The 27617-nt window shown below is 37.5% G+C and overlaps 2 protein-coding genes across 16 annotated transcripts in view; both read right to left on the bottom strand.

The window, feature by feature from the left end:
- The window catches only part of pHCl-1 (pH-sensitive chloride channel 1), a 60851-nt gene extending 53674 nt beyond the window's left edge, over positions 1 to 7177 (bottom strand). For all 14 annotated transcript variants that reach the window (XM_066293931.1, XM_066293933.1, XM_066293935.1 and 11 more), the window contains exon 1: positions 6981 to 7177. The gene's annotated coding sequence lies outside the window, so the exon portion shown is untranslated. The remainder of the gene's footprint in view (positions 1 to 6980) is intronic.
- A 3585-nt stretch (positions 7178 to 10762) lies between these two features.
- On the bottom strand, positions 10763 to 26017 carry LOC136345502 (fatty acid synthase-like). Of its 2 annotated transcripts, XM_066293858.1 has the most exons (29): positions 25972 to 25986; positions 25747 to 25896; positions 25546 to 25695; positions 25326 to 25493; positions 25073 to 25273; positions 24778 to 25016; positions 24470 to 24717; positions 24243 to 24414; positions 24064 to 24192; positions 23776 to 24006; positions 23016 to 23205; positions 22430 to 22964; positions 22118 to 22376; positions 21964 to 22063; positions 21567 to 21901; positions 19494 to 19733; positions 19291 to 19443; positions 17865 to 18089; positions 17340 to 17811; positions 17123 to 17286; positions 16172 to 16351; positions 15953 to 16118; positions 15688 to 15901; positions 15505 to 15635; positions 13594 to 14139; positions 13090 to 13349; positions 11244 to 11477; positions 10963 to 11184; positions 10763 to 10908 (listed from the first exon to the last, which is right to left on the bottom strand). In XM_066293858.1, the coding sequence occupies exons 2-29, from the start codon at positions 25889 to 25891 to the stop codon at positions 10801 to 10803; spliced, it is 6417 nt and encodes a 2138-aa protein (XP_066149955.1). In that variant the 5' UTR covers positions 25892 to 25896; positions 25972 to 25986; the 3' UTR covers positions 10763 to 10800. The 2 variants fall into 2 exon arrangements, with proteins under 2 accessions (XP_066149955.1, XP_066149956.1); XM_066293859.1 differs by having other exon boundaries at positions 17123 to 17290; positions 17344 to 17811; positions 25747 to 26017.
- Positions 26018 to 27617: the final 1600 nt, after the last annotated feature.

Here is a 27617-nt window from a genome sequence, read left to right as displayed (position 1 = left end):
TGCTAAGATGCTTAGACAACATTTGCTGTGGGAGTTATCGAAACACCTATTACAAGGTAATTTAAGTATATTTGCTAAAATGTTTCTCAATTGCTCTCTTTTATTTTAGTTTTTGGAACAATTGTTAATTTGCAATTCTAACAGCGTTTCTCAAGAATTTCCATCTCTATTCTTCAGCGAGATGCGTGAAAATACCTCAAGTTCTAGGAATATGAACGCATATGGAGCTTTCATCATGTAAACCTAGACAATTACCCAAGTAGGAGATGTAGTAAAGTATAATTAGCCTCTGACAGTTATAATTTCATTAAATCTGAAAACATCCCAAAATTTAGCTATTCGAGTAATTAGACCTGACAAAATTCGCATGCCATGCAGGAAACTGAGAATTCCATGCATTACTTGAAAATTGCTTGATGATATATCATATGCAGTTCCATTATTATAAAAACTGTATTTACTGTATATGGTTCCAGTAGATTTAGTATTAGGAGGGACTAACTTATTGACTTCTTAAAATTTCAAACTCCCAACAGTTTGAATGGTGCATAGTGTCCCTAATCCGGTTATATTAGGGCGAGAAGTTTCCTGAAAACTACCGATCCATAGCGCTTTTTCTCGCAACGTCAGAAATAATCGAGAAGCTTGCAAAGAGACGAATGATGATATTTTATTTCGACATGATATTTTGATCAAAGGGTACTAATGATGCGATATTTGCCCTGTTGGAGAGCCTCCCCTTAAGAATGAATGATGGTGATTTTGCGACAAGGGCATTTGCGGCATTTGCAAGGCGTTTGACTGCGCCAGCCACGTTGTTTTGTTGCAAAAATTGAGGGCACACGGAGTACGTGGAGAGCGATCGAGCCTCCTCTCAAAGGAGATGCCGATTGTGAGGAGCCCCAGGAGTTCGACCTGGGACCATTACAGATTATGCCGGACATTAACCATTTTCCGAAAGTGGTAATTTTTGTTAAATTTTACTCTTTTCGCCGATGATGCGACAATGCTGTGGTACGAAAGGGACAGGGACATATTCCACAGCATTGTACGTTATGGCATCAGTGATATTTGTAAGTGGAGCTTGGCAAACGCTTTATCTTTGAACATCAATCTGAGAGGAATAACGAACCTTAAACGTGTTTAGAAAGAAGAATCTTGCTTGATGTTGTTCGCTGCGAGTTGGAAATTGGCGAAAGTGATCAGACATGTGATCAAATATGAAGTGTGAGAGAATCGGAATATTTTTCAATCTTCAACTATCAGGGAAACTACATATATCAATGGAAATAAGAGCAAATCCAAAACAAATTCCTTGAAACTTCTCAAACTTATTCACACATTATTTAACTGTGAAGAAACGTTATGGAAATTGGCGCAACCTTTTCAATATATGAAGTCGAAACTCGTTTGATCTTTAAAATAGAGGGTGTGATCATTCTTAAGAAACAAGCCCAGGGTCTAATAACAATAATAACAATAATTACCTTCGGGGTGCAAATTCCTTTGATTCAGCAGGTATTTATGTCTTCAGTTTATTCACTTTCCGTTAAGTGAAATTTCCCAGAACGTTTAGGAGAAGAGACTCGTCGGATTTGGTTCAAACTTTGTAAAAGCATATTGTGACGACTAAATTCGAATTGCTACGAGGAATCAATGTCCAGCTGAAAACTTTCTGAAATTTATCGACATTCTTTGTATGATTTAGAAGTATAAGTCTTGATGTTTATAAACATGTTAAATAGTATTTTTTGCGAAAAAACTAAAACAAAAATTCTAAGTTGCTAAGAAACCTTAGGGTGTACTTTTCCAGGACTTTATTGAAGATTCCTTAGAATATCTTCTGGAGGAACCATAAGTTCGAAATCAAATGAAGGTAATTATCATCAGGAACTCTCTGTCAAGTAGCTTCAGATTAACGTTTTCATGAATCTTTGGAAAATTTCCTTGAAAGGTCTGGAAGAAGGAAAAGAACCTCGCCTGAGTTTCCTGAAAACGGAGGGTGTGTTTCAAGTGAGTTCCAAGTGAGTTTGTTGAGAATGGAATATATGTGAACTGGGATGTTTGGTTAAAAACCCCCTTCGAGGATTTTAATCATAGCATCTGGAGGATCAGTATCTGGTAAGTCACTAGTCAATCAGAAAAGGAAAGAGAAAACACTGATTTTTTACCAGAAAATATTTTAATTTCCCTTTATACCGAACCAAACCTAAACTAATCTTAATTACTCACGTTTGCAAAGTTTTAATATTAGCACAGCAATATTTCAACTATTAAAAAAGTATATAAACACATAGACTACTTTTTTATCTTTATCCCCTTTGACCTATGCATTATTATAGGATTATAATTACCATTGTGCATGCTTAATAATAATTAAGGATTAACAATAATATATCCGTACATTGATTGCTGGATTTAATAATTTATGCCATTATGCTTTAGTAAGATTGGAGGAACAATAATAATTTGTGAGTATCGTGCATGAGAGGTTTATGAAGTCCGAACGTACATTTTCGAAAATATTCTATAGAATGGTATGGCCTAATTGCAGGCCTCGGTTCTGATTGTGTATAATATAAGCAATACCTAAGAAAACCTATTTTCACAAGACCAATAATTGTTATCTATTACCTTCAGATAATGGATATGTGATCAAAGCCAAATGTTATTCCACGGTGATGAACTGACCTCAAAAAAAAATTACTAAAGCAGTTGTTTGTGATTGATTTGAGATAGATTCATCATATGTCCATAAAGACATTAATCTCACAGCGACAACGTCCATTTCTCATTCAATACTTAAATTCATTACTCACGGTATATATTTTTCGCCTGCCATAAGAAAACAATACCATTTTTTATATTTTTATCTATCACTTATTTTTAAGCGTACTAAGGAATCTCATCTGTCTCCTCGGTCATTTATATGAGGGGCGAGATTAGGCAAACCACATGAGATCGAGCAATCAAGTCTTGATGTGTCTTACAGGGTGCCCCGGAAAATCATTGGCTAGGGGCTACATGAAATTCCTTATAGAAATAGATTGAATAAATCCAATTTACTTATGTATATGCAAAAATGATTTGTCCTTGAAATAGGCAGTATTAACTTTAAAGAAAGAACGGCTTTTTCGCACATATTTGGAAGGATTCCGAAAGTTCCTGATCTACCGAGTGTGTCAACAATTACTTAAAATAGATTAGTTCAGGTTACGTCACTTTCTCAGAGCATTAAAAGACTCAAATGAGTGTCCAAAACTCAGAAACATCGCCATCTTTGCCTTTTTTAATTGAAACACCCTGTACTGATTTACCATAAAACATCCCTTTCATGTTTAAAAAGTTAATATAACTCGGGGGTGATTGAAATATCCAAGTTTAAAATTGAATCTCAAATCCAGTTCGCCTTGGGAACTAAATGGGTAGAGGTATTATGTAAAACCTGATTTAATTTATATAATGTACATATGATGTAAATAAGTGAAACCCCTTGTTCTATAAGATAATCTTGATCTGAAGTTAAATCGGAATTTGAGGATTTTAGACCTCACTATCAGAGAGATTACGTGTAATCACAAGCACTACAACTAAAGTCCACGACCGATTTGTTAGTGATATATGGGGGGTTTTATGTCGTGGTGGACAAAAAATTCGAACAAATATAGGAAAGCATGGAGGCAGTTAATCAAAAATTTTAAATGTCTATAGTCGAACTAACAGACGGCGGAAGCTAAGCAAATAACCTGTTTATTTTAACTCAATTATTTCAGTTGTTGCATCTTTGTTTGAGCTTTAACTAGATATTTGTTAAAAGTTCGTAATTAACTGAATTTTGTCTTTACACCTGCCGATCCGTGCGCCTGAAAACTCATTTGATTTATCATTTAGCATTACGGGGGAAAGTCATAAAGTAAAGAAAATAACACTATGAATTATAATATGATCAAAGTTCAATAAAGTAAACGATGGAAAATCTTTGTTCCTGGATAACCTAAAATCACTTCAAGTCCATACAATATGCAATTCGTTCAATGAAAATCATCAGACCAAACGAGCCTGAGTGAATAAACATTCATCAGTTCTACTGCTTGGTGAACGATCTGTCTTTGATGCAGAATTACGAACGATCGGGTAATTTTATCAGCAACTTAACAAACACGTAAAGCTAGAAATGAAGTAATTGTGAACCTCCTTTGTGGAAATTAAAGTTTATGATAAAATTACCAGGTTACTATCCTAATTTGGTGTTAAGGAAGTCAGAAGTCACTTACAAGAAAGAAAGTCCAGTTTAAATTATCAGTAGGATAGTTTCCATGGATATCACGAAATACCTAAGGTTTTAGAGAGGGCTATTTTTCAAAATAATGTTATCAGTAGTTTAACCTGGTGGGTCTTTTAAGGTGCAGCAACCAAACCAGTGATTTATGTCGCAATAACTTATTTGGCCTTTTTAGGGTCAGTTTGTTTGCTATAAATTGACCCTAAAGAAACTCCATATTTATGTGAGAGAGAGTTCAAATTTAGTTTCCATAGTTCTTTTTGCGAATGGGATTGTCTCTAACATTTTCGCATACAGGGTATCTATTAAACTTACGGAAAAAATGTATGTGGCTATTCCTTGAACTATTCTAAGAATAATTTGTCCTTTGATGATTGGTTAAAAGCCTCTTTATACCGAAGATGCCAACAGAGAAAGAAACTCCGAAAATGACAACATTTTATTACTAAATATTACATGCAAAGCTCATTGATCGACAAGAACCGTCGATAATGACTACCTCCAGCTAGAATGCGAGAATCTATTTCACTCCTCATTGACTTCCGAACTCTTGTAAAAACACCAAGGTGGTTTTTTATTGAGTTACACCCAGCAAACCCGGTTTTTCAAATCTTCCACATTCTCCACTGGAATATTATAAACTAATAACTTTAGATGCCTTCATAGGAAATACTCCAGGGGGTGTAAGTCCGGGGATGGGACAGGCCGTAAGTGAGGTCTACCTCGATCAAACCAGCGATCTCCGTATGTTATCATTAAAAATTCACGAGCAACCACACTGAAATGCGCTGGTCCACTATCGTATATAAACCATATTGAATTTCTTGTTGCCACTGGTACATCTTTCAGAAACTGGGCGATAAACAAAGTGACTACAAAGCAGGTGATTGTACAGGGTCATTCGAAAACAGATGTTGGCAGCAAAGTAAGTTTTTTACCACGTTAATTCAGATGACACAAGCTAAAATATATACTAAAATTCTATTAAAATGTGGACGTCGCGACGTCGTTTTTATGTTTTTTTCAAAAACATACCTTCTTTTTTGCAAAATGCGAACATCGATACATTCTAAATAAGTGTTGTAGAAAAGAATTTTTGAAATTTATAATCATTTAAAACCCACAGAAGAAAGAAATATTAAGATATTAGGTAAATAAAAACATTTTACACAAAACTTGTGTTAAAATCTAATGATGATCACAATTTTGAAAAAAGAGGTTTATTTCTAAAAAAATATATAGCGTCGCCGTCGCGACTCCGAGCGTCGCTTTATATATTTGAATGCTTTTACCATTTATTTTAGCTTACGCTTTCTTATTTAATGTGGTAAAAAGTGACTTTGCTAAGCCCATTTGCTTTCGTACAAAATGGGTGGAACGTCGAATTTGAACGATCCTGCACATTGAACGATTTCTGGACCGTAATATTCTTGATAGAAAAACCTTCCCAACTATTCAGCATCGTTTTCGCGAAACAGGCACATTGAAACGAAGTGAAGGACCAGGAAGGTCAATAACAGTAAGAATACAAGCAGTAACACACGTTGTACTGGGCATGATAGAGAAAGATTGATTACAAAGATAGAGCGAATTTCTCAAGAAATTGATTGGAACAACTACTTTACTGGAGGTAGTCATTATCAAGAGTTTTTGTAGATTAAGAAGCTTTACGTGTAATGTTAAGTAACAAAATGTAGGTATTGTCAAAAATGTTTTTCTCTCTCTCTGTATCTTTAGAAAAAAAAGAGCCTTTTCAAAAATCAACAAAAGGGAATATATTCTTAGAATAGTCTAGGGAATAACCCCCTGAATTTTTGCCGCATGTTTATTGGTCACTTTGTATACGTTTGGTTAAAGTTAGAATTTTATTTTTTTAGTGCTATTTTTACTTAAAGACACTTTTTTCGTACATGTATATCTTTTCACTTCGTAGTCTAAAAATATAGTCTTTAAGGTTTTGCAAGAAGTACTTCGAACTGCTTTTGGAATTTTTTGAATTGAATTAATGAAAGTGCCATAGGAAGTTTTTCAGTTTTTTTGCAGACTTGCAGATTTCATGGCAAAACTACCAAATAGGCATTAGTGGAACTATAAAAGTCTTTCTAATATGGGGAAGGAGGTTTAAGCCAATTCCTTTAAAAACCGTAACGACATTAAATTTTACAGTTCGCCTCGCTTTAAGCGAATTGCAAGTGCAATGTTGTTCGTTCTGAGTGTTGATACGTTTTCGTCTGTATAAAGTGCACAAAAGATATGATGGGAACCAATGATAATTTACTAAGTTGCATTCGAGAACGAATAGTAAAAAGTATTCGTAAGACCTAATGAGCTCACAATTCATTTCTACAACTCCGAGCTTATTTATTGCTGTTGTCATATCCGAAATTTCAAAATGAGTGTGGTAATGAATTTCTTGTTCGCGTGTTCTTTGTATTATTATCAGCTTTGCGCAACACACTGCAGCATTTTATTTATACTGGGAATGGTGCTCCGTAAACAACTCCGCAATACTCATTTCTCCAAGGCAATAAAACCGCTTTCGATCCTTACTATGGCAACTATAACACGTCTTCAAAACTTATTTATTGTTTTTCCGTCAGCGTATCATCAGATATTGTCGGAAACTAGCGATGGCCCATCGATAACTTCTCGGTAAAGATTCAGGTACTTTGATGCTAGATGAAAAAGCCCTACTTACCACAAAAAGTTCCCGATTACGTCACCGAGTTGGCCGCATTAGATCCAAATAAGAAAACTAATTTTCACGGAAATTTCACTCTAAACTACGCGAGTTTTGTTGCTACTGTATGGAAAAGTGGAAACTCGCGCCGCAGTCGGGCAGATCGCGCAGCTCCCCGCGCATCAGCGCGTCCAACTTGATCGTCTCTCGGCCGTCCCCCCGGTTTGACTAAGTGCCAGCTCAGGAGACAATTTTTGAATTTGGATTTGGCGCCCATTTCGGGGGACATCATTTTATTTTCGGGTTAGAGCGTTTATTTTTGGTTTCACAGAACCGACCGCAGGAATTTCCAGGTCGTGATGTGGAATCTAGTCCTCTCGTAGATCAACTTTTCAAGTCCCTTCCAGATATTTCCTTTCAATCTGAGATTATAAATTCTCATCCTTCATGCCGCTATTATCCAACGATTCTTCGCCTCTAGTGGTGCTCTATCGAGAACATACTTCGTGCGTGATTTAGAGAAGCTCGTACCGCTTGAGCAGAGAAGTAAGGCTGTTGCCCTAGGCTTCCATGTTGTAGTTTGTAGTTTGGATCTTTGCGTGTGTATCGAATTAGGTAGCACGTACGTCTGAAGGGCGTGTGGGGGCGAACTTAAAATTCGAATATCAAAGGCAGAGATACACAGGGAGTTTCAGAAGTATGGATTTAACTTCTAAGGATTGTGCAGGGCTACAGTGGGAGACATCTGAGTATAAGAACTTGGGCCGCAAACTTCTCCCTAAGGCTCCATGGCCTTATCATGCGTTAAGACAGTTGTGAGCAAAAATGTACTTTACCGAGCGTTGGCAAGTTTCATTTTAACCTTTGGTGCGCATAGTATGCTCTCTGCTTTGCGGGATCACTATCACTCCATAAAGAAATGCCAAAAAGGCATGAAAAATGTGGTTTTAGTATTGTCGATGTGTTTATGTTCTAACAGATGAATAATATTGAATTTATTCCGCTGTAAAAGTTTCGCAACAGTCCAGGCACATATCTGCCGAATGGGTTTCGCAAATGCGCTTTTTGCGAACGTTTGAAACATGGTGATCTGACGTCCTCTTTTTGAGGCCGTATCCAGGATTTTCTTGAAGTTGAAGGTTCAACGTCACAACGTTGCATACCAAGTCGCACCCCAGATACCAGTTGGGGCTTCTGTGCGCGACGCGAAATCTAAGCTTCGCACATTTCTCTGATAAATAGCCTGCTGGCGTGCTTTTGGTGCTTGAAATAACTTGAATTTACGTGCTTGAAGATAAGCAACGCGTTTACAGTTATTATATTTGTCATAAGATAAAAAGATTACCACTGGCCATTTTCGTGTTGCTCTCTGTACACAATACGTAACACATAATTTATCGAAAGTGTCGATACCCCCTTTGTCATATTCTAAAATAAAATTACATCAGGTTTATTTTTTAACTCGGAATCGAGTATTGTTGCACGATCATGCAATGTGCTGTTTGTATATTATAACGCTTTTGACTGTTTTGGCACATACGAAAAGAGTTTGTCCTTTTCTCAGAGACATTCTGAAGACGTTTGAGGGAGACGATTTTTGTTTAGCAAAAGTTCTGGAGGAATCGGTACTGAAATTCAGCAGTGATGAGTATTGACTAAAAAGTCCTAATGGTTATAGGCATATCATAAGGATGTATTACAAAACAACCAAACCAATATACCAAAATATGCCCCCATTAATAAGGCAGAACTGAAATAAATGCCCATTTTTGTTGTAAAAAATACATTTCTAAACAAAATAATATTTTCATTCGATTTCGAAGCAATCACATTTCTATAGAATAACAACTCCCATTTAAACATTTTCGTATCTCCTCTAGTTTCCGAGATCCCAATGGTGAGGGTCGAATTTGTAATGCTCTATAAATACAATTTCGCTTTCAATCTTTATCCTTTTTAAGGCTCAATCGTATGTCCGAATTAATGACTTAATAAAGCAATTAAGTTTATATGTGCATAAAATATAATTAATAATAATCAAGTGTCTCAAATTGGGTTGTCTGGGGATGCAGCCTTAAATATCACTGATGTGGCATCTCCATAGTTTATAATTATTTACCAAGCTAATGTATTTAAGGCTTTTCTATACGTTCATTTAAAATTCAATCTGCGATTTAAGTGTCGCATTTATGTGTTAAAAAATCTTCGTTTTAACTGTAGGTCAAGTTTAAGGGTAAGGAGCATGTTGTGTCAAAGACAGAAATGTTGGAGAAAGCCAAGCGGCAGATGCGCAATAATGGTTACAGCAGAAAGGAGGAATTTCTAGGTGAAATCAGAAGAAAATAAAAAAAATAAAAAATGAAGATAAGGTGAGTTGAAACTTATATAAATTTGCTTTGCTGCATTCATATTTTTACATTCTTTTTGTCGTACTAAGTAGAAATTAAAATCAGATCAGTTCGGATTACCCTAATCAATCAAAGACACTGAGGGAAAGGCAATTTGGTTCAAGATATTAAGAATTCTAGAAAGCAAGTACAGATATTTAATAAAGTTATTATTTTTAAATTGGCTTTAGGGAAGAGAAAATGTATATAATATTAAAAGCATTATTAGCAAATGACAGAATAAATTTTGCTAAAAATAAGAGGATTAAGAGTTAACTTTTAACTTAAGATCAATGCAGATTGCTTAGTAACCAGGAGTGTGACACATTTCCGGGCTAGGTTGTGTTGACAAAATATTGATAATTTGGCCCTTAGCTAATATCGGATTCTCCCAAGTTACTTAAAATTTTGAAAGACGAAATTGAAGAAAACAACAGTATAAACTGAGCTTCAAAAGAAAAGAAGTAATATCAAGTTAGCTCAAGTTACTAAAGGAATGAGATGCACGGGAGAGCACTAGGCATGTTCAGAATACTGAAAATGTTTGAAGAAAGTTTTGAGGCATACTTGAAGTTTCAGGATGATAGAGATCGTCGAACTTACGTAAAGAAGTCTGAAAATAAGTTTCTGAAAAAAGAGGAATAAGTTAAAATTACTATAGATTTCTGTAAAGAGGCAAAAGCATATAATTCTAAGTTCGAGGAGCTGACTGAAACTTTAGATACACATTTGAATTTCTAAAGTTTGTAAAATTAAGAAATAGAAGACAAATATCAACTGATATCAAACATTGAATACGTTGATTCAATACGTTGAATTACTGAAGAAGGGATTCACCAACGATTCGTTTTTTTGGCAAAAACATCGTTCGGAATGTAAATAAATAGTAAACTCCGTAGAAAATACTCGCTCTAACTTGAAAAGGCACTCAGATCTCTACGGGGAAATTTCAACCACGACATCCGAAGAGCGTCACTTGTGAGGGGAAGTAATTCCTATTTATATAACCGGTTAAGAAACACATAGTTTTTTGTAACGTGTGGGATTCAGTGTGTTAGCGAAAATCGTCACGACTGGATACTTTATATGGGCTGAATTCGCATGTTGCCCATTCGATATCTTGTTAGGAGAATTTGATATTTTTCTGTTTCCTGTTGGATAAGAATAATAAAAATCATTAACCCGCGACATATTAATCGATCCATTATTATTGTCCTTAAAATAAAATACGTGTCTGGAATCTCAATCTAAACTAGTCCTTCAGATTCGCACTCCATTTAAAGGTGCATACGTATATCTATTAGAGATGAATGGTGTAGTTTAAGCAAGATTTCCCGATAAGGAACGAGAGGACCCACACTATTTTGATTTTAAATGGTCACTTACGCAACATTGACATAGAAATAAAACGCATTAAACAAGGCATCAATATTTATTTTGAAACAATGAAACTAAGTCAATTGGAACGTCTCGTTAATGTAGTTCGCAGTATTTTCACTGCTGATGATGGTCAAATGGTCTCCATTCACCAAGTGAACTTGCGGTATTTGCTTCAAGTACTGAAAGAAATGCGGTCAATATTTAAAGTGAAAAATCGGCTTTACTTGAAATACCAAAGTTAATTCACAGTTGTCATACTGGCTGCAATCGTTCGGCCTGATCAGGTGACCGAGACCATTAATCAAGCTTCCATCAGTTTTGTAGGTCAAAACATCCTGGAACCTGTCCCTTAGGAGCTGCAGACCATCTCTCAACAGTTCCTTATCTTCATAGGAGTTTATAACGTAGTCAATTTTTTCCTCCCAAGTTGGCGCAGATTGCAACTTTTTTAGGACCTTAGCGTTCAGAGATAAAGTAAATTATGAAAGGGAATTTTAGGGATTTAGCTCTATACCTGTGTGTCGCTGATGTTTAAAACTTTGGCAATCAGATTAACATCGAATTCTGCTCCCATTCCAAACAGCTGGATTGCAGATTGCAAAGTCGCCGGAGCAGCATCGATTAAATACAAGTAAACCTTGGAGTTGTATTCTTTTTCCAGGATTCGGGCGATTTCAGTTGCCAGCACTCCACTCCAGGACATTCCGGCAATGTTAAACGGCCCCTCGCTCCAGACATTTCGGATCAGCTGCAGCATTTCGAAACGACAAAATGAAAATAAATCGCGTGCACATCGTGAGCGATTATTCGTTTCATTGTATGAGTAATCGATCTTTTAAAAAATATAGAAATTTTCTAAAAAAAAAAATGTCGAAATATTCGAGTGGAAAATTTGCGAAATATTGGCTTGTGCGAAACGTTTTTGCTAGAGTTGAACGGAAATCGCTCTTAAAAATGGTTTTGAGTTTTCAAGTTATACCTCTATAAAATTAGAGCAGGAATTTGCGTTATGCGATTGGTTTCTTCCTAGAAGTCAGTCAGTTAAAGCACACGATCGTAAATTTTATTTGAAGCTCAAAATTCATTCGGCGCAAAAGTCTGCTTGGCACTAACGGAATTTTAGGTCCACCCATCTACTAGATACGATAGTCTTAGAAGTGCCAGACCTGATATATACATGGCGATTTATCTGTTAGAAATTTACTAATGTTACAAAGACTCAACTTTAAAAAGTCTGTGTAAAGTTTGAGGATGTTACGTCGATTGTACGTACGATTTTTATTTGCTTGGAACCGTTTTTAGTGAACGTTTTCGGCGAATTGGTAAACATGGAAAAAATTGGTCATGGATACGTCATTCAATGTTTTCATTTAAAAGATCTTTGTCCATCCAACATCAAAGCGCAGTTGGATTCTACTCTGGGGGAATCTGTTCCTTCGTTAACTACTGTAAAATATGTGGAGTTCAAACGTGGTCGTACCTGTTGCAAACACGAAGTCCGCACCGGTCGACCCCGTGACACTCCAGATCTGACCACTCCAGAAATCGTGGTGAAAATCCACAAAGTTGTACTAAAAAATGGGAATTTCAAAAACTACTGCCATTTTAACTGAACGAACCGGATATGAGAAAGTTGTGCAGAAGATGGCTGACACGATTATTCAGAATCGCACGAAAACAGCGCCGTGAAGATGTTCCAAAGAAGTGTTTGGAAACGTGTCGCAGCAATAAAACCGAGTTTTTGTGTCGATTTATAACCATGGATGAAACATGGCTCCATCGTTTCACATCAGAGACGAAAGAGCAGCTAAAAGAATGAATTCAAAGGGGAGAATCGGCTCTAAAATAGGCGAAAACCGTTTCATCTGAGGAACAGTGATGTCATCAGCTTTTTGGGATAATTTTTGTTGACTACTTCCCTAAAGGAAAATCAATAAACGGAGAAAATTATGTAAAATTATCGCAGCATTTACCGGAAAAGACAGTCTTGTTCCATTACGATATAGCACATGTTTCCACTTCTATCATGGCGACGGGCAAAATCAATCGACTTGGTTTCGAATTTTTTCCTCACTCACTCTATTTGCCAGATTTAGTCCCTTCAGATTATTTTCCATTTCCAACCTCGAAAAAATGACTCGGTGGAACGAGATATGCCAGTAATGAAAAGGTGGAGTCCGAGGTTGATACCTATTGTGAAACATTCGAACCTTCCTACTATGAACAGGGTACAGAACATTGCTGGGAAAAGCGTGGCAATCTCATAGGAAGCTACGTTGAGAACTAATGCAACATTTCACCTTTTTTTTATATATTAGGCGAGGTACTTCGAGGACCATCGTCGTAGATAAGGTACGTACCTCAACATATTTCTTAGCCAACTCCTTTAAAGTGAACGGCTTGCGAGGCAGTACTGCACAGAAAGTTGGAAGCAGTAAATGTTTTGCCAGTTCCTCTATTTCTTTTTCGGTGCTCAATCCCGGAATTATGAAAAGTGGAATCAACTCCCGTATTTCCTGAGGACCTTCCGTGATCAGTTGGATCAGTTCTGGCTCTTCTGGTGCCTCTTCGACCTGCTCGCTCAACTCGTCGAGAGATTTAGGCAGCATTTGGTACAATTCTTGTAAAAAGAGAGGAAAATAAAATTAAACAATCTTGGTGTAATTTCCCGATCCCCGGATTGTTATTTTTATTACCCTTCATATCGCGTAATTGGATTTGAAGGGTGCTGAGGGCAAGAACAATATATCGTGTTTTCACAGGGAAAATAAATAATGCAATGGATGAAGTCGGCTGGAAATATGATAGCTGCATTGTCGTGAAAGTTTTTGGCATTTCCATAAATGAAAGAAAATTTTACTTACTTTTAAGCAACGCCTGCGAGTTCTCCTGCTTGTGGTCGCTCACCCTGTCATTGTTGACGAAGACGTTATTCACCCTATAGGACAAAATCGTGTCCAACCCGGCTAAAACATCTCCAAACTCCAAATCATCTGGCCTTTCAATATTATAGGTAGTATATCCAGCATCTGCTCTCAATTGGCAAGTCCCAGCGGCAGCCCCGATGAAGTTTATGAATAATGCTTTAGGGACAGATGCCCTAAGAGCAGCCTCCAAATACTGAACGGACTTGATGTCGCTAGTTTTTGAGTTCTTCGACTGACCAAGACAGAAAACGGCGTGTACGGGCCCCAAAAATTGTACATCGGATATTAGTTCCGAAGCTCCTTCTTTGGTATGGGCCTTGTTAGGGGTGAAAATGATTTCGCATGGGTAGTAAGTTTGCAGTAGCAACAAGCGACGGTTGATGTGGTTTTGTTGAGGTTTGGACTCTGAAGAGATCACGATTTTGCAGGCACCTCTTAAGATTAGCCACTCGATGACGTCGATCCATTGATCCGCGGTACCTCCTGAATGAAACGAGTATAAAAATTATTAAAAACCGCTGAAAGTATCTTATGCTTGAAGTATTTCAAGGAAACTACATTGAAAATTTTTGCAGTAAGTTCTTTGGAATTTAATATCATAAAATTGATCGAAATATATTTGCGTTGTGTAAGAACGAATTAGCTCAAGAGGGATTTAAATTAATGCAAATTCTTAAGTAAAGTTGATAAAAGGCGCCTCACAGAGAAACGTATTGAACTGGGGAGCGTTTAAGGACGAAGAATTTAGTCAAAGCTTCTTTGGCGCGCCTGTGTATTTCCACTATTAACTCGGTTTGTTAGTAGTTTCCTTTCTTAGAGCGTCAAACACCCAGGAAAAAAAGAAAATTGAATATATCTTTGTTTTCCAGGCAATAATAAATGAAGAGCTATTTCCATTTAAATGAGTGTCTCTTCGTTGTATGGTCATTACTTCTCCCTGCTGTTGCCTCATTCAACTAGATTTCGAGTCACGACGAAAAATTTTAACCAAGAACGCTTCATCCAAAAATTGCTATATAAATTATGTCAATATTTTAAAACGATTTCTCTGAGCAAGTACCGGGTGTTCAAATATTGTTGGTGCGATGCTAAAACCAACTTAACCAAAACAGTAAAACCTGAAGGAGGGAAGAATAAAGGGGACCCCTTATCAACAACGTCTGGGAATTACCGGGCTCCATGCAGCTGTTGCGCAATATGCTTATGGTGAAGTTCAGTGTTTTGTGGTAGAATAGTTTGTAATAAACCCCATTTCAAGACCAAATGGCTTTATAAACGTGTACGTGAATATATTTCGTGGCCCACAGAGAGAATGTCAAAAGTACAGTTTTTAGTATACAGGAGAATAACGTTTTTTAAAATAAATGGCAATTGATTTTTTTTGTATTTTAAGACTCAAAACGTCTAATTCAAAGGATTGCCAAACCAACCAGCTGATGAGCAATAAAAAATCTACTGACACTTTTGGTCTGTGATCGAATACTCTATCCCGCCATTATGCTCATTTTTCGTTTCAGTCAATGTAAGCCACTCTTGGACTTAACCTTGACATCTGTATGAGCCCAAGAAATTGCCGAGTTATGTATGAAAAATGTTCTGCGCAGTCTCCACAAAGAGCAGGAAAATACAGGGTGATCAAAAAACAAGCTGCCAAAACCTTAAGATTATTTTGTTCGTGTGATATCGTTGATTTTTTATTCCACGTTTGATGAGTACAACAAATTGTTAACTTACATTTTTTCCGTTTATGTTTAGATACGAATCTGTTAAAATTCATAAGGTAAACTTGAATGATTTTGAATGCAAGGAAAAACATCACATAGCGTAAAATAAGCTCTCTATACTTACCATATACTAGATAAGAGCCCTTTGGATCACACACGAACTGATTGGTCCGCTTCATATTCAAAGTGTTAAGTCGCGCGTTAGTTTCAAGTTTAAGCAGAGCTTTCCCGATATTACTGGCCTTCTTAATATTCCTACAATCGTCCTTTTTTTAATATTTCTCAACAATGCCAACGAAGAATTTACCTTAATATTTCTGCAACATCTTGATGATTGTACACTATCCTCCAGATAGGCGAGACGCATTTTTTCTTAAAAAGCCCATCTTCCACCAACTGCCTAATTTCTTCCTTCACATCATCAGATTCGGTAATTATATCAAGGTTTATGACGAAGAAAGAGACGGTTCTTAAGAAACAATACATTCCTATCGTACTGTTTTCTTCCAAATCATATTTCCCTGCAAACCAGCGCAATGAACATTCGAACCTCCTCATAGTAGTTTACCTACCGATATGAAGGAACCGACCGAAATCGCCAATGCAACCCAAAGAGGACTGTAGCAGAGACCCCGAAAGAGTATTGAGGATAACGTCAGCCCCTTTACCTTTTGTGGCCATCAAGAAGAATGGTTCGAAGTTGGAGTTTTCAGAACTCAAGATTTGACTGTCTTTTATCTGAAATACCCTAGTGAGAATATCTAGTAGAGACCAAAGAAGCAATGGCAAACCATTTTAAACCGGTTCTTGATATAGTCCCTCTGCTTGTCCGTCGAGACAGTGACGTAGATGGTACATCCATAAGAGTTTGCTATAGATATAGCAGCCTGACCTATAGGAGAGCATCCAGCGTGGATAAGCACTGTGTTTCCAGATTTAATATTCCCTTTTACGCATAATGCGTAATAAGCCTAAAATAAAGTTACATTTCGCATGGTCTAATGTACATGGTGACTTTTAAAAACTGTCCACCAAAAAATTTCAAAATCGATGTAGTATCAAAAATTTACAAAAATACATAAGTCTTAATTTTTTGGGCGACACTTTTTGACCCATAAATGAATGTGGTACTACCAATCTTCTCACCCCCACGCACCCCCCAATTAAAATTAAATGGGGACACCTCTGCTGTGACACATCAATGAATGGCTAGAATCTCCCCGAAAGCAATTCTGTCTGCATTTCTGCTTTTTGAAAGTGTTTATTTTAAATCGGCCTTTAAAGTTTGCCAAATTATTTCATTTGATGTGAGCATCCGGAATTGAAAATTTTAACGTAAGATTCAAGTAGTGAAGTTTTACTAATTATTTGGACAAATGTTCAAATTGAGCACCGTTCTGCTCCAAACAGTAATAGACGATGAGACAATGGTAAAACACAGCAGCTTTAAAAGGTGACTTTAAAAAAACACATTTAACAAGCAGAAGTGCTTACAGAATTGTTTGTCGAAAAGATTTTAGCTATCCATTGATGTACCACAGGAAGGGTGTTCCCGTTCAATTTTTCTTTGAGTTGGGGTACATGGGGATGAGCGGTAATACATTCACTTGTGCGTCAAAAGGTGGCCCCCGATAAGTGAAGATTTGCATGTTTTCGACATTTCATTCTACTGCAATAATTTTTAATTTTTTTTTGTGGAGAGTCTTTAAAAATATCACCCAGTATTTTGCATTTCTAATTACCGCAGCATAAGCGTAGGGGACAGTAGCGCCATCTTCCAAGCTCCAAGCCTCTGGAATAGGCCACTGCAAAATGGGGTCCAGGTTTAGAGAGGAACTAGTCTTGTTCAAAGTCGCCAGGCCCATAATTTTTTGGTTTCTTGACGTGCCAGAGTAATCCAACAAACCTACGTATAAATGACGTTATGTGCAACTTTCGAAGGCCAAAAGTTGCACTCACCTAGTTCCTGAGGTTTCTCAGTAGCTGGATTAATAGTCTCATCTCGCAAATTCACTCCAAGATACTGAATAGTTTTATCTTCAACCACGTTGTTAGTAAATCCGTCCAACGTAATGTTCTCTTTGAACTTCACCGCTATCTGAAGGTATGCGTTCACCACCCCTCCCTTCAGGATACTCAAAACCAAATCTTTTCTGTATAACTGGACTAAGTCCACATTGGACCGTTTGTCTAAATTGAAGAAAACTCGGACTGCGTCCATATTGGGTTGTGCCTTAAGTTGTTTCACAAACTGCACGAATCCTTCTGAAGGTATTAGAGAGGAGGTCAGGTAGACGCGTTTGTGGGTGGTCGAAGCTACATCAAGAGCGTTGGTAAGTTCTGCCACCCATGGCAGAGAAGGTCGCTTCAGGTCTTTAACGCTCAGGACGTCTCCCTTTGCTTGGACCACAATCACGTCGCCGTTATTTGCCTTAAGCAAATCGCAAATTACTATTTTTCAAAGCACCTAAAGTAGGCACTTACCTTCCTCAGAATTGAATATTTTTGACCATTCACCAGGAAATCGGACACTTCAACTATGGTTGAGTTAGACAAAATATTTTTGTCAGTCTTTACTATTAAGAAGGCATCACTCGTAGAGACTATCTTGGCAAGTTTGTCGTTAATAGGACCATTATGGATTATTAAGAATGGATGAGTTTTGTGCACCGTCACCTGCTTGGGGTCTTCGGCTGTCGTGACGTTCGCCTATAAGCAGTGAAGATTTTTGTACTGTGAATATTTATTTTTATCATGCAGCCAATCAAAATGCTTACATACATAGAGGACCAAAAATCTCACATAAATTCGTTGAAAATGAAAGGAAATATTTTTCATGAAAATGTTGCAACACTGCAAATATTATTTTCAGTTACGCATTTCCTGGTGTAACAGACATGTACAGGGTGTTCATATTTGAAGTATGTTGACAGGAAAATGCTATTTTATGTATGCTAATTTTTCCATATCTAGCCGGGAAATGGAATTTCCCTGTCAAAACACTCCAAATCCGAACATCCCATACACAAGGTCACTCATGTAGCAGATAAATCGACATTTTCATTTTTTCCTGATGAAATTTCATATGTATTATAACGTGTTTGAGTTCTTTGAGAAATTCTGAACATATTTAATTTAACATGACCGAGTCTAAATTCGACAGTTATTTAAATATTTGCGCAATACGGCCATTAGAGGTGGCCTGCTAAATCATCTGACCTCACCCCTATGGACTTTTTTTTATGGGATTATCTGAAATATAAGGTGTATTTAAATAAGCGCAACAGTATAAAAGAATTAAAAAATAGAGCTACTCAAAAAGCTCAATACATATCTCCTCAAAAAATAAGAAAAGTTTTGAGGAATTCGAGTTACAGCTTGCTCACTGTTAGGAAGTCAACGTGGCGGAGTTCGACCATTCAATACATTAGATTATAGCAATTTATATTATTATTTTTTAAAGTATTAAAAGTGCTATTATTATTTCTATTTTTTGTATATTTTTTCGAAACCAGTCAAATTTAGACATGGATATGTTTTATGAAATATCTTCAACACTTATCAAATAACTCAAAAACGTTACATATAGGGTTGCATAAAAAAATGAAAAAGTACATTTATGCACTACATGAGTAACCCTGTGTACGTCAAAAAATACGTAACTAAAAACGTTACTTGACACGTTCTAGCATTTTCGTGAAAAATATTTCCTTCAATTTTTAAGGAACTTTTACGGGACTTTCGGTTCCCTACGCAGCACCTAGAGACCTTACTACCAGTAAAAGAAGACGTGATCTAATAGGCCGTAAACCCCTTTAAACCCCTCATTTCAGTGGTCTTTTGGAGGAGGCTATTATTATTTATATTGGAGGTACCTAAAATTTAATACGTTATTATTTAAAGCACTTACGGTCAGTCTTGTGTATTGGCCCAGTGCTGAAGTAATGTGTTCTAGCAACGGTCTGTCGCTGGCAACTTCGGTGACCGTAACGTTATTAACGTACTGGTCAGAGAAGTTGGTCAGCACCAACTGCAGAGCCACGCAGATACCCATCTCCATTTGCTGTATGAAAAATCTTTTGATGATATATTTATGATGCACTACGAACTTACTGAATACTCCTTGTTATTCAAGGGGACATAATCTAGAGAGTCGATGAAGACTTTCTTCGGTTCGCGATCAAAGGGTACAGCGTCAACATTCATTATTTGCAAACCCTCTGTGAAAATCATCTTGGTGGCGTACTTGTAGTCCACTTTTACGTCAGCTTTTTCCTTAGGGAATTGCTTTACGTCCACACATATTTTCTGGATGGTTTTTGCCATGAATATGTCTTGATCACATTCTCCAGCCTATTGCACATCTTATGTTAGGAACTAATTTCGACAATACAAAGCGTCCGAAAACAACGTCGAAATATGGTGGGAAGGTGATTCTAGAGGTTAAAATAATAAAAATGTTCTGATAAACATACCCCAAAAATTGCTTCTGAAGGGGTTAGAACCTCTTAAGAAGGGCACACTGAAGATGGCTGCTTTGTTATATTTTCGAAACAGTTTATATTAAAATTATGAAATTCTACTCTAATGAGTTGGAATAACAAAACTTTTTTTGGGCTAATACTTACAGATTTTATTCAGGGGCGTCGCGTACAGGGATCTCCTACATAAACGTGTCTCGAACTTTTTTTGTGTCGCATTTTCTAATTTTTGAAATCGAATTACTTAATCGCAAATATTTTTAAGTAAAAAAGCTTCTCGTTAATCATCTCGTTACTACAGACCGTTTTGTAGAAAAATGGGTTTTTATGAACAGATACACGATTACATAGACATGGAAATTCATCTTAATAAACATACTACTATCCTTGTAATAAAAATATTTTTTTATTATCCGACAAGACTAAGGATTTGTTGAAAATGACTTGCCTTCATCTCAATGCATCCTCTATATCTTTTCTTCGTAGATTTCGATGTCCATGTAATCGTGCATCACTTTGTAAAAATTTATTTTTCTGGAAAACGGCCTATCCGACCAAGATGACATAAAAGGACCTCCTTTGCTTAAATATATTTAAAACTCCGTGATTTCCTTTTAGAAAATAAGAAATGTCACAGAAAAATTAGGACGACATTCACATAGGAACCCTCTGTATGTGACGCCACGGACTGAAATCTACAATTACACTCCCGAGCACAAACTTAAGGTCACCTCGTAATTTCCATTTAATTTAATAAATTATAGTTTATTAACATTTTTTTCAGCTGAAACATGTTTAATAACCTTAAGCGGTGATTCAGTCGTAATTGCTGGAATGAAAATAATTTTTTGTTCTTGCTGCAAAATGCATTAAAAATAATGAAATTAAAGAACAGGAATTTAACCCGGGCGTGAAAGTTTTTGTGGACTTTAGTACCGAGTATTTCATCTTCAAGCAGCATTAACAGTTCATAGATGAAGGGACATGTTTTGAATCGGGTTTTAAATCACATTCTGCGCAGAATTGTCCCATTCTTACACCAGCATTCCACGAGCCCCTCTGGATTTTTCAGAATCCGACACATGTCTCCCTAAACGTGTCTTTATCTCATCCCAAATGCGCTCTGTGGGATTCAAATCCGGACTGCGGGCAGGCCAGACAAGTTGCGTGATTTGAACCTCGTCAAGAAAAGTGGTAACCATGCGACCAGTGTGAGGCCATACATTATCATGCATAAAGGTTGCGAACTCTCCAAAAATAACCATGAACCGTGCAACGTGGTCTTCTAAAACCCCTGTTAAGTTACCCGTACGCATTCAGAGTTCCATTTTGGACGAAGACTAATTCCGTACGAGCCTCACAACACATTTTTCCACATGCCACAATGAAGCCTCTATCAAATGGAAGCGGTTCTCAGAAAGGGACATATCTCTTGACTGGTCATCGTACTCGCACATCTGTCCGTAAGTTAAAATTGAGATTAATCGGAAAACAATACGCGGCTACGCAGTCCTCTAGTGTCTAAGAAAATATTGCAAAAAAAACATCCTCACTCATCCCCCGGTGAGGGGTTCTAGTCCCTTTAAGAAGTCATTTTTGAAGTATGTTTATGGTAACTTTTTTTTGTTATTTTAATCTCTAGAACCACCCTTTCAAACATTTCAACGTTACGCGCAGACACCCTGTATAATATGCATCTCCTTACTTGTAATAGCTTCTGCTGGATCATTGCGTCCAGGAGCGTGGTCCATCGATTATTCCATTGGACAACACCTTTGGATCCGTTTTCGGTCAATGTCAGACTTTTGATCGCCTTGTACACCCCTGAGTATTTGTGGCCTCGATGTTGGAATTCATTGTAGATATCACTTCCAGAAAGCTCCACGCCATCATCTACATCATCAACTGCGCTTGGCTTCAACATAAATTGATCAGTAGGTTGAGGGAATATCATTCTTCCAGTTGCAATTATCTCTTTCCCTGATGAAATTTCGAATTCTCCCGATCCTCTTTGCACCATTCCGTGCAGCGGCACGGACCCTGTATGTTTGGAACTTGCGTTAGCTCTTCTATTTTTTAAGGTGGGGATGCTATGTTTTTACCTATTTTGGGAATAATCAGCGCCTTCCTGAAGTGCACATTTTCGAAAACGATCTCCTTTCGCTCGGTAGTGATGTTCGCGATTAATTGATAGACAAGGTTCTGTGGTTAAGTATTTATCACCATAATGACGCCCAAAGGTTTTTGCAGACTTACCAAATAGAAACTGACTGGTAAAACAACATTGTCATCTAACTGATGACCTACATACTCCCTAAACTCCTCACTATTGAGGGACACTTGCATATCAGTTATGCTGAACAGTGAATGAAGCTTCTCCTCCAAGCCTGTCCTCCAAGCCTCGCTGTGGTTCCAGTGCACCAATGGGGCCAAAGAACGAGTACCACGTCCCACCGGGTATTCCAGCTTTGGGTATATGTTAGCTATCGAAATGTCCGTCCCGGCCAGATACATCCTGGAATTTTAACGACAACCAATCCATTTCACTCTACAACTACCGAAACATACTTTCCCATAGCAGTGAGCAAGAATTCAACCCCGCTTTTGCACCCTCTATGAGTCAGAGGAATATTGATGCAGCCGGTCTTCAAGGACCTCTTCAGAATTGCCTGCAGTAAGCCATGAGGAGCGATTTCAACTAAAATCGCGTCTTTAGGGATATGTTTGAGGCCTTCCTCAAAATACACAGAGCTCAAGAGGTTGTTGGTATGGTATTCCGCTGAAGAATGCTTAGCTAGGTCGCTATTCCATTTATCTTCAAGATTGGATGTGGATATCCATTTGGACGACCTCTGGATTGGTTTCGGCAGCACTTCCTTGAGGTATTTCAGCAATAAGGGAGCTGCAGGCTTAATGTATTGACTGTGGTAAGCTATGTTTGCTACATTAACTAAACGAGCAAAAACTCCTTGGGCTTGCAGTTCCGCCACGAATTTCTCCATGTCTTCGCGAGGGCCGGAGAGGGTTGCACTGTCCGGACCATTGTGGCAAGCCACAGCGATTGATGGAGGTAATTTATTCTTAATGGCGTTGTAGCCCACACCTGATATTTTTAACGTGAACCTTGCAATGAGAAACGTGGAATTATTCTTACCTATGGCTGCCATCATTCCAGGTATCAGCACAGCTTCCAAAGAAGCTTTGCCTCTAGAGTAGGAGCTCAAGATCATTTGCTCATGAGTCATGCACCCATCAGCATATGCGCATCCTAGTTCTCCCACTGAGTGTCCAATTAGACCATCAGGAACCAGGCCGATGGATCTGAGGACATCCGTAAGGGCGATCTGGAAATTGTTCATTTTGAACGTTTGCCGGGAATATTTAAGGGCAAAGGATAGTGGTTAGGGTGCGTCGTTCTGAGACATTTGGGGAAGTAATTCAGGTCGATGTGAGTAGTCTGGTTAATTTTGAAGTTAGGGTAGATATTCAATAGCGTAAACAAGCCGTAATGAAATTATTGCGTTAACGTAAATACAAAATCCGTACAATAAAATCAAGCCAAGCGCGCGATAACGTAAACCATGTGTAGTCTGGATTACGTAAACAGCCCTCTGGGACACACAACAAAGTTAATGATAATAGAAAAATTTTAAATATACTAAATTTGTTTTCTAATTATAAAAATGCTTATTGGTGTTAGAATATTTCCATATTTTGTTGTGTATATGTATTTTTTATATATATTTATTATATATATATATATATTTTTTTTTTATTATTTAACCTTTCCTTAGTTCACATTATCGAGTATCTCCAACAGGAATCCAAACCAGTCTGCATTCAAAGATTCTGTAATTTCGAATTTGTCATGATCTGAACGCGACCCCTAGGAAGGCGGTGACGCTAGAGCTTACCTGCATAGCGGCGATTCCCACGAAACAATTCAGGATGTTATCAAAGATGGTCTTATCATTGCTGGAAATGATATGTAACAAATCAACCCCTTTAGCTTCCAAAATTTTCCGCGATTTCTCAATCGAGGCAGCAAACACTGGAATTTTCTGCAAGTCCCCCAGCATTGCATTCCACTGGGAGCCCATGCCAGAGTAAACAAACCAAATGGGACGTTTTGTGCCTTGATGATACTAAAATCAATCCCAGATTGTAATTCCTCGCGTCAATTAATAGCTGAAGCTGATTACCTCGGTTTCTTGTTTCTGCTCCTCAGCTCCTAGTAAAGTATACCCCCTATAAAGGTGGCCTAAAATCGGCTTGGCAAAGAGGTCTTGGGTGAGTTGGACGAATTCCAGATCATCGCTTTTGTCTTTGTACTAAAAATATCCATGATACTTCCGTGTTAAAAGTGGCTTGCAGAGATTACCTGCTTAATGATGTCACTGATTCCATCCTCAGTCCTCGTAGAGGCTACCAGAAGCTTGGGAATATCGAATGTTACATGTGGCTTCAACTTGGGATTAGCTTTGAGCAATAAATGTCCGTAGTAGGTGTCCAGTCCCAAACCATTTACGGCAGCATAAGTAGGATTCCATTCCCTTAAATGTTCGTACGTAGGGAACCCACACTTTGAGCGCGATATGAAGGTTTTACTTGTTTTTGGTGACCACTTCCAAGCGACCATTGACCAGCGCTGGGATTTTTGGATTGGGCTTCTCGTATTGGATAGTGGCAGGAATGATGCCCTGCTCCATTGCTATAAGAACTTTGGCCACAGAAAACATGGCAGAAGTAGCTTCGCTGTGACCAGTGTTGGTCTTCACTGAGCCTATCAATAAGGGATTTTTCCTGTTCTTGCAGTATACTTGGTCCAGAGCGTCCAGTTCTTTTTCATCAAAAGGCTATGTGTAAAAAGATATAAAACAGACTTTTATTTTTTATTATCGACTAAGAGGACATACTTTATGACCGCATCCATAAGCTTCAACAAACTCAACATCCTCAGGCTTAACAGGCGCACCTTCGTAAAATTTATTCATAAATTCAACCATATTTGGGACAGATAAATTTTGGATGTTGCCCTCATGGTTGCCATCGAACATTGTCGCGATATTCACTATACTCGCGTATGATCTTCTTGCTTCTGAGGCTTTTTGCAGGTAAAGTACCACCACTCCGTCTGATCTAGTATATCCATTAGCTGGTAAGCAAAGGGACTATCTTGTGATTTGAACGAGAGTTAAAGCGAATTCGTACCATCGACATCAAATGCCTTGGTTGTTCCATCAGGAGATAGCACTCCCATATCGGCGTATAACCACTGGAACTCTGCGTTTAGGGCCAAATTTGAAGTTCCAACGATTACAGATTCGCATTGCCCGGTTTTGATGGCCTCATATCCTAAACGAATCACTTCGAGTCCACTCACCCAGTTGGCATCGTAGGCGACGCTGGGGCCTAAGCAGAGCCTCTTCAACATTGGACATTAATTAAAAATTAACGAAAGTACCTTTCAAGTTCAACCAATAGGACACTCGGTTGGGCATCATAGCTCTCGAGTGACCGGTTACACCGAAACCCGAGATGATCGATTCAAGAAACAAATTATCGTTCTCACCAATGGAGGACCCCATGAAGACCCCAATTCTGCGCCCCTTGACCTCAGTTGGATTTACTCCTGCAATTGTATGTTAGTCACTGAGGAATGTGTGATTGAGGAACAATAGTACCAGCATCAATAAGGGCCTCAAAGGTTCTTTCGAGGATCAAACGCTGCATTGGGTCCATGAAGGTGCATTGTTGACGGTGAATGCCGAAGTAGGAGTTATCGAAATACTCGCTAGGGACTGTTCCTACTTTGTTGCTTACTCCCCTCTCACCTAGGGAATCCCTTATAGCTACCTCGCGGTTTAATTTTTATTATTTTTTACCTTGTTTCCATCGAGTTCCTACTAAGTTCTTGTTCTCCAGGAGATTATTTTGGAATGCTTCAATGTTTAGGGACTGTGGGAAATATCCTCCAACTCCGGAAATAACGACGTCCTCCTTCACTAATTCCATTTCTTTGGGAATCATGGTGTCTGCGGAAAATTAAAAACTTTTTATGTAATTAAAGCAAATTCTTTAGGAAAACCACAGGAGGGGGGGACACACACCAAATAATCAAAATCAACAAAATTTCCCACTTTTTGTCGCCGAAGTAAACTCATGAAACACAATCTAACTTATTTTATAGATCGTTAAAAAATGCAAACAAAATTCACGATTTAAACGAATGGATATTTCAATACAATGCAGAATTTAGTAGTTCAGGAACTTTCGAAGAATAATAATTAATGTCGTATGCTCCTTTGAACTTGAGTTACTTGTTTTCGTTTTGAAAATGAAACAACGATCCATTTTTTGGACATTTTCTAATATTTCGTTATGTTCATGCTGTATGTAAAACCGAAGATTTAATAAATTCATCAAGTTTTCAAGATACATACGTGACACAGAGAAAATTATATTTGTTACTCTGAATTTAATAAAGTTACCGAGTTTCATTTCAAATGGGAAAGTACATTATTCACTTAATTTCTTGCGGTTGTTGCTGGGACACCCTATACTTAGATATGTCTTTTAAGAAACGTACAGGGTTGACCGCTGAACTTTATGTAGATAATTGGTATATGAGAATTTTACTTTCCTGATTTTCAAATTTAATTATGAATTCATAGCAAATTATACGTTATTGCGTGCCAGTGCGTCATATTAATTTTACTTCCTAATAGCTTGTTTGGGTAATAAAATGTCGTAAAACAAATAGATTTTTTTTCAGTATATCATGATTCAGGATCTCGGGAGTAGCTGAATTGACTTTACTTATTAAAGATAACTTTTACAGCGCAATTTTTTTATATAGTTATCCAAGGAACTTGATTACCTAAGATTATCAGCAATTTTATATTGTACAGGGCGATTAAAAAGGCACTGCGGACCAACGTGATCATCATTTTATCAGTTCTAAGTATAGATACGTAATTGTAAATGCAGCTGATTTATCAGTTGCAACTGCAATTTGTATACAGAACTCATGATTCAAAAGTAATTTCTTAGACTTTGAGCGGTTATACAATAAAAACGTCATTAAAGAAGATTTCAAGCATATTATGCAAAAAACTGCTACCGAGGTAATAGATATCGAGATCTGTCACTAAGGTATTTAGAGAGGCTCATTTTATCCCGTTTTTACAACTATACTACAATAAAACTACGGAATTTAACCCGACTAAATTGCGAAAAAACTCAAATCGGTACGATTTGGAAAATATTTAGTACCGACGTAGGTACGTCATATGCCTACTTGGCACTCAAATATTTTCAAAATCGAAACGCTCAATTTTTACTTAATTTTGTTAGTGCAAATTTGTTATTGATGCCACTGTCTTCGCGAAGACAAAGTTTTTAGGTAAAATATCCTGCAAAAAAAATTTGTAACGTACACTTCACCTCGAAATTTTTGTTGCGCAAAATCACAAGCGCAAAAGATGATTTTTCAAAAAAAAAATGTATGAAAATACAGTGCTGCGATTTCGCTGAGATTGGGTTCCGCAGTAGGCATACGATACACTTTTGATTTGCCACGATCAAAGCTCCAATCAGAGATCTTTGAGGTTTTATTCCGAAAAATATTATGAAGATAATGAAAATAGGTATATGTAAATACATAAATTATTAAAAATATATATGTATCTTTCATAAAACTTATTGAGCTGAAAAATCGAAGTTGTCCAATTAGAATTTTGACCGCAGCATATCA

The sequence above is a fragment of the Euwallacea fornicatus genome, chromosome 20, assembly GCF_040115645.1.
Source record: "Euwallacea fornicatus isolate EFF26 chromosome 20, ASM4011564v1, whole genome shotgun sequence".
Lineage (NCBI taxonomy): Eukaryota > Metazoa > Arthropoda > Insecta > Coleoptera > Curculionidae > Euwallacea > Euwallacea fornicatus.
This window is presented reverse-complemented; position numbering and strand designations above follow the sequence as displayed.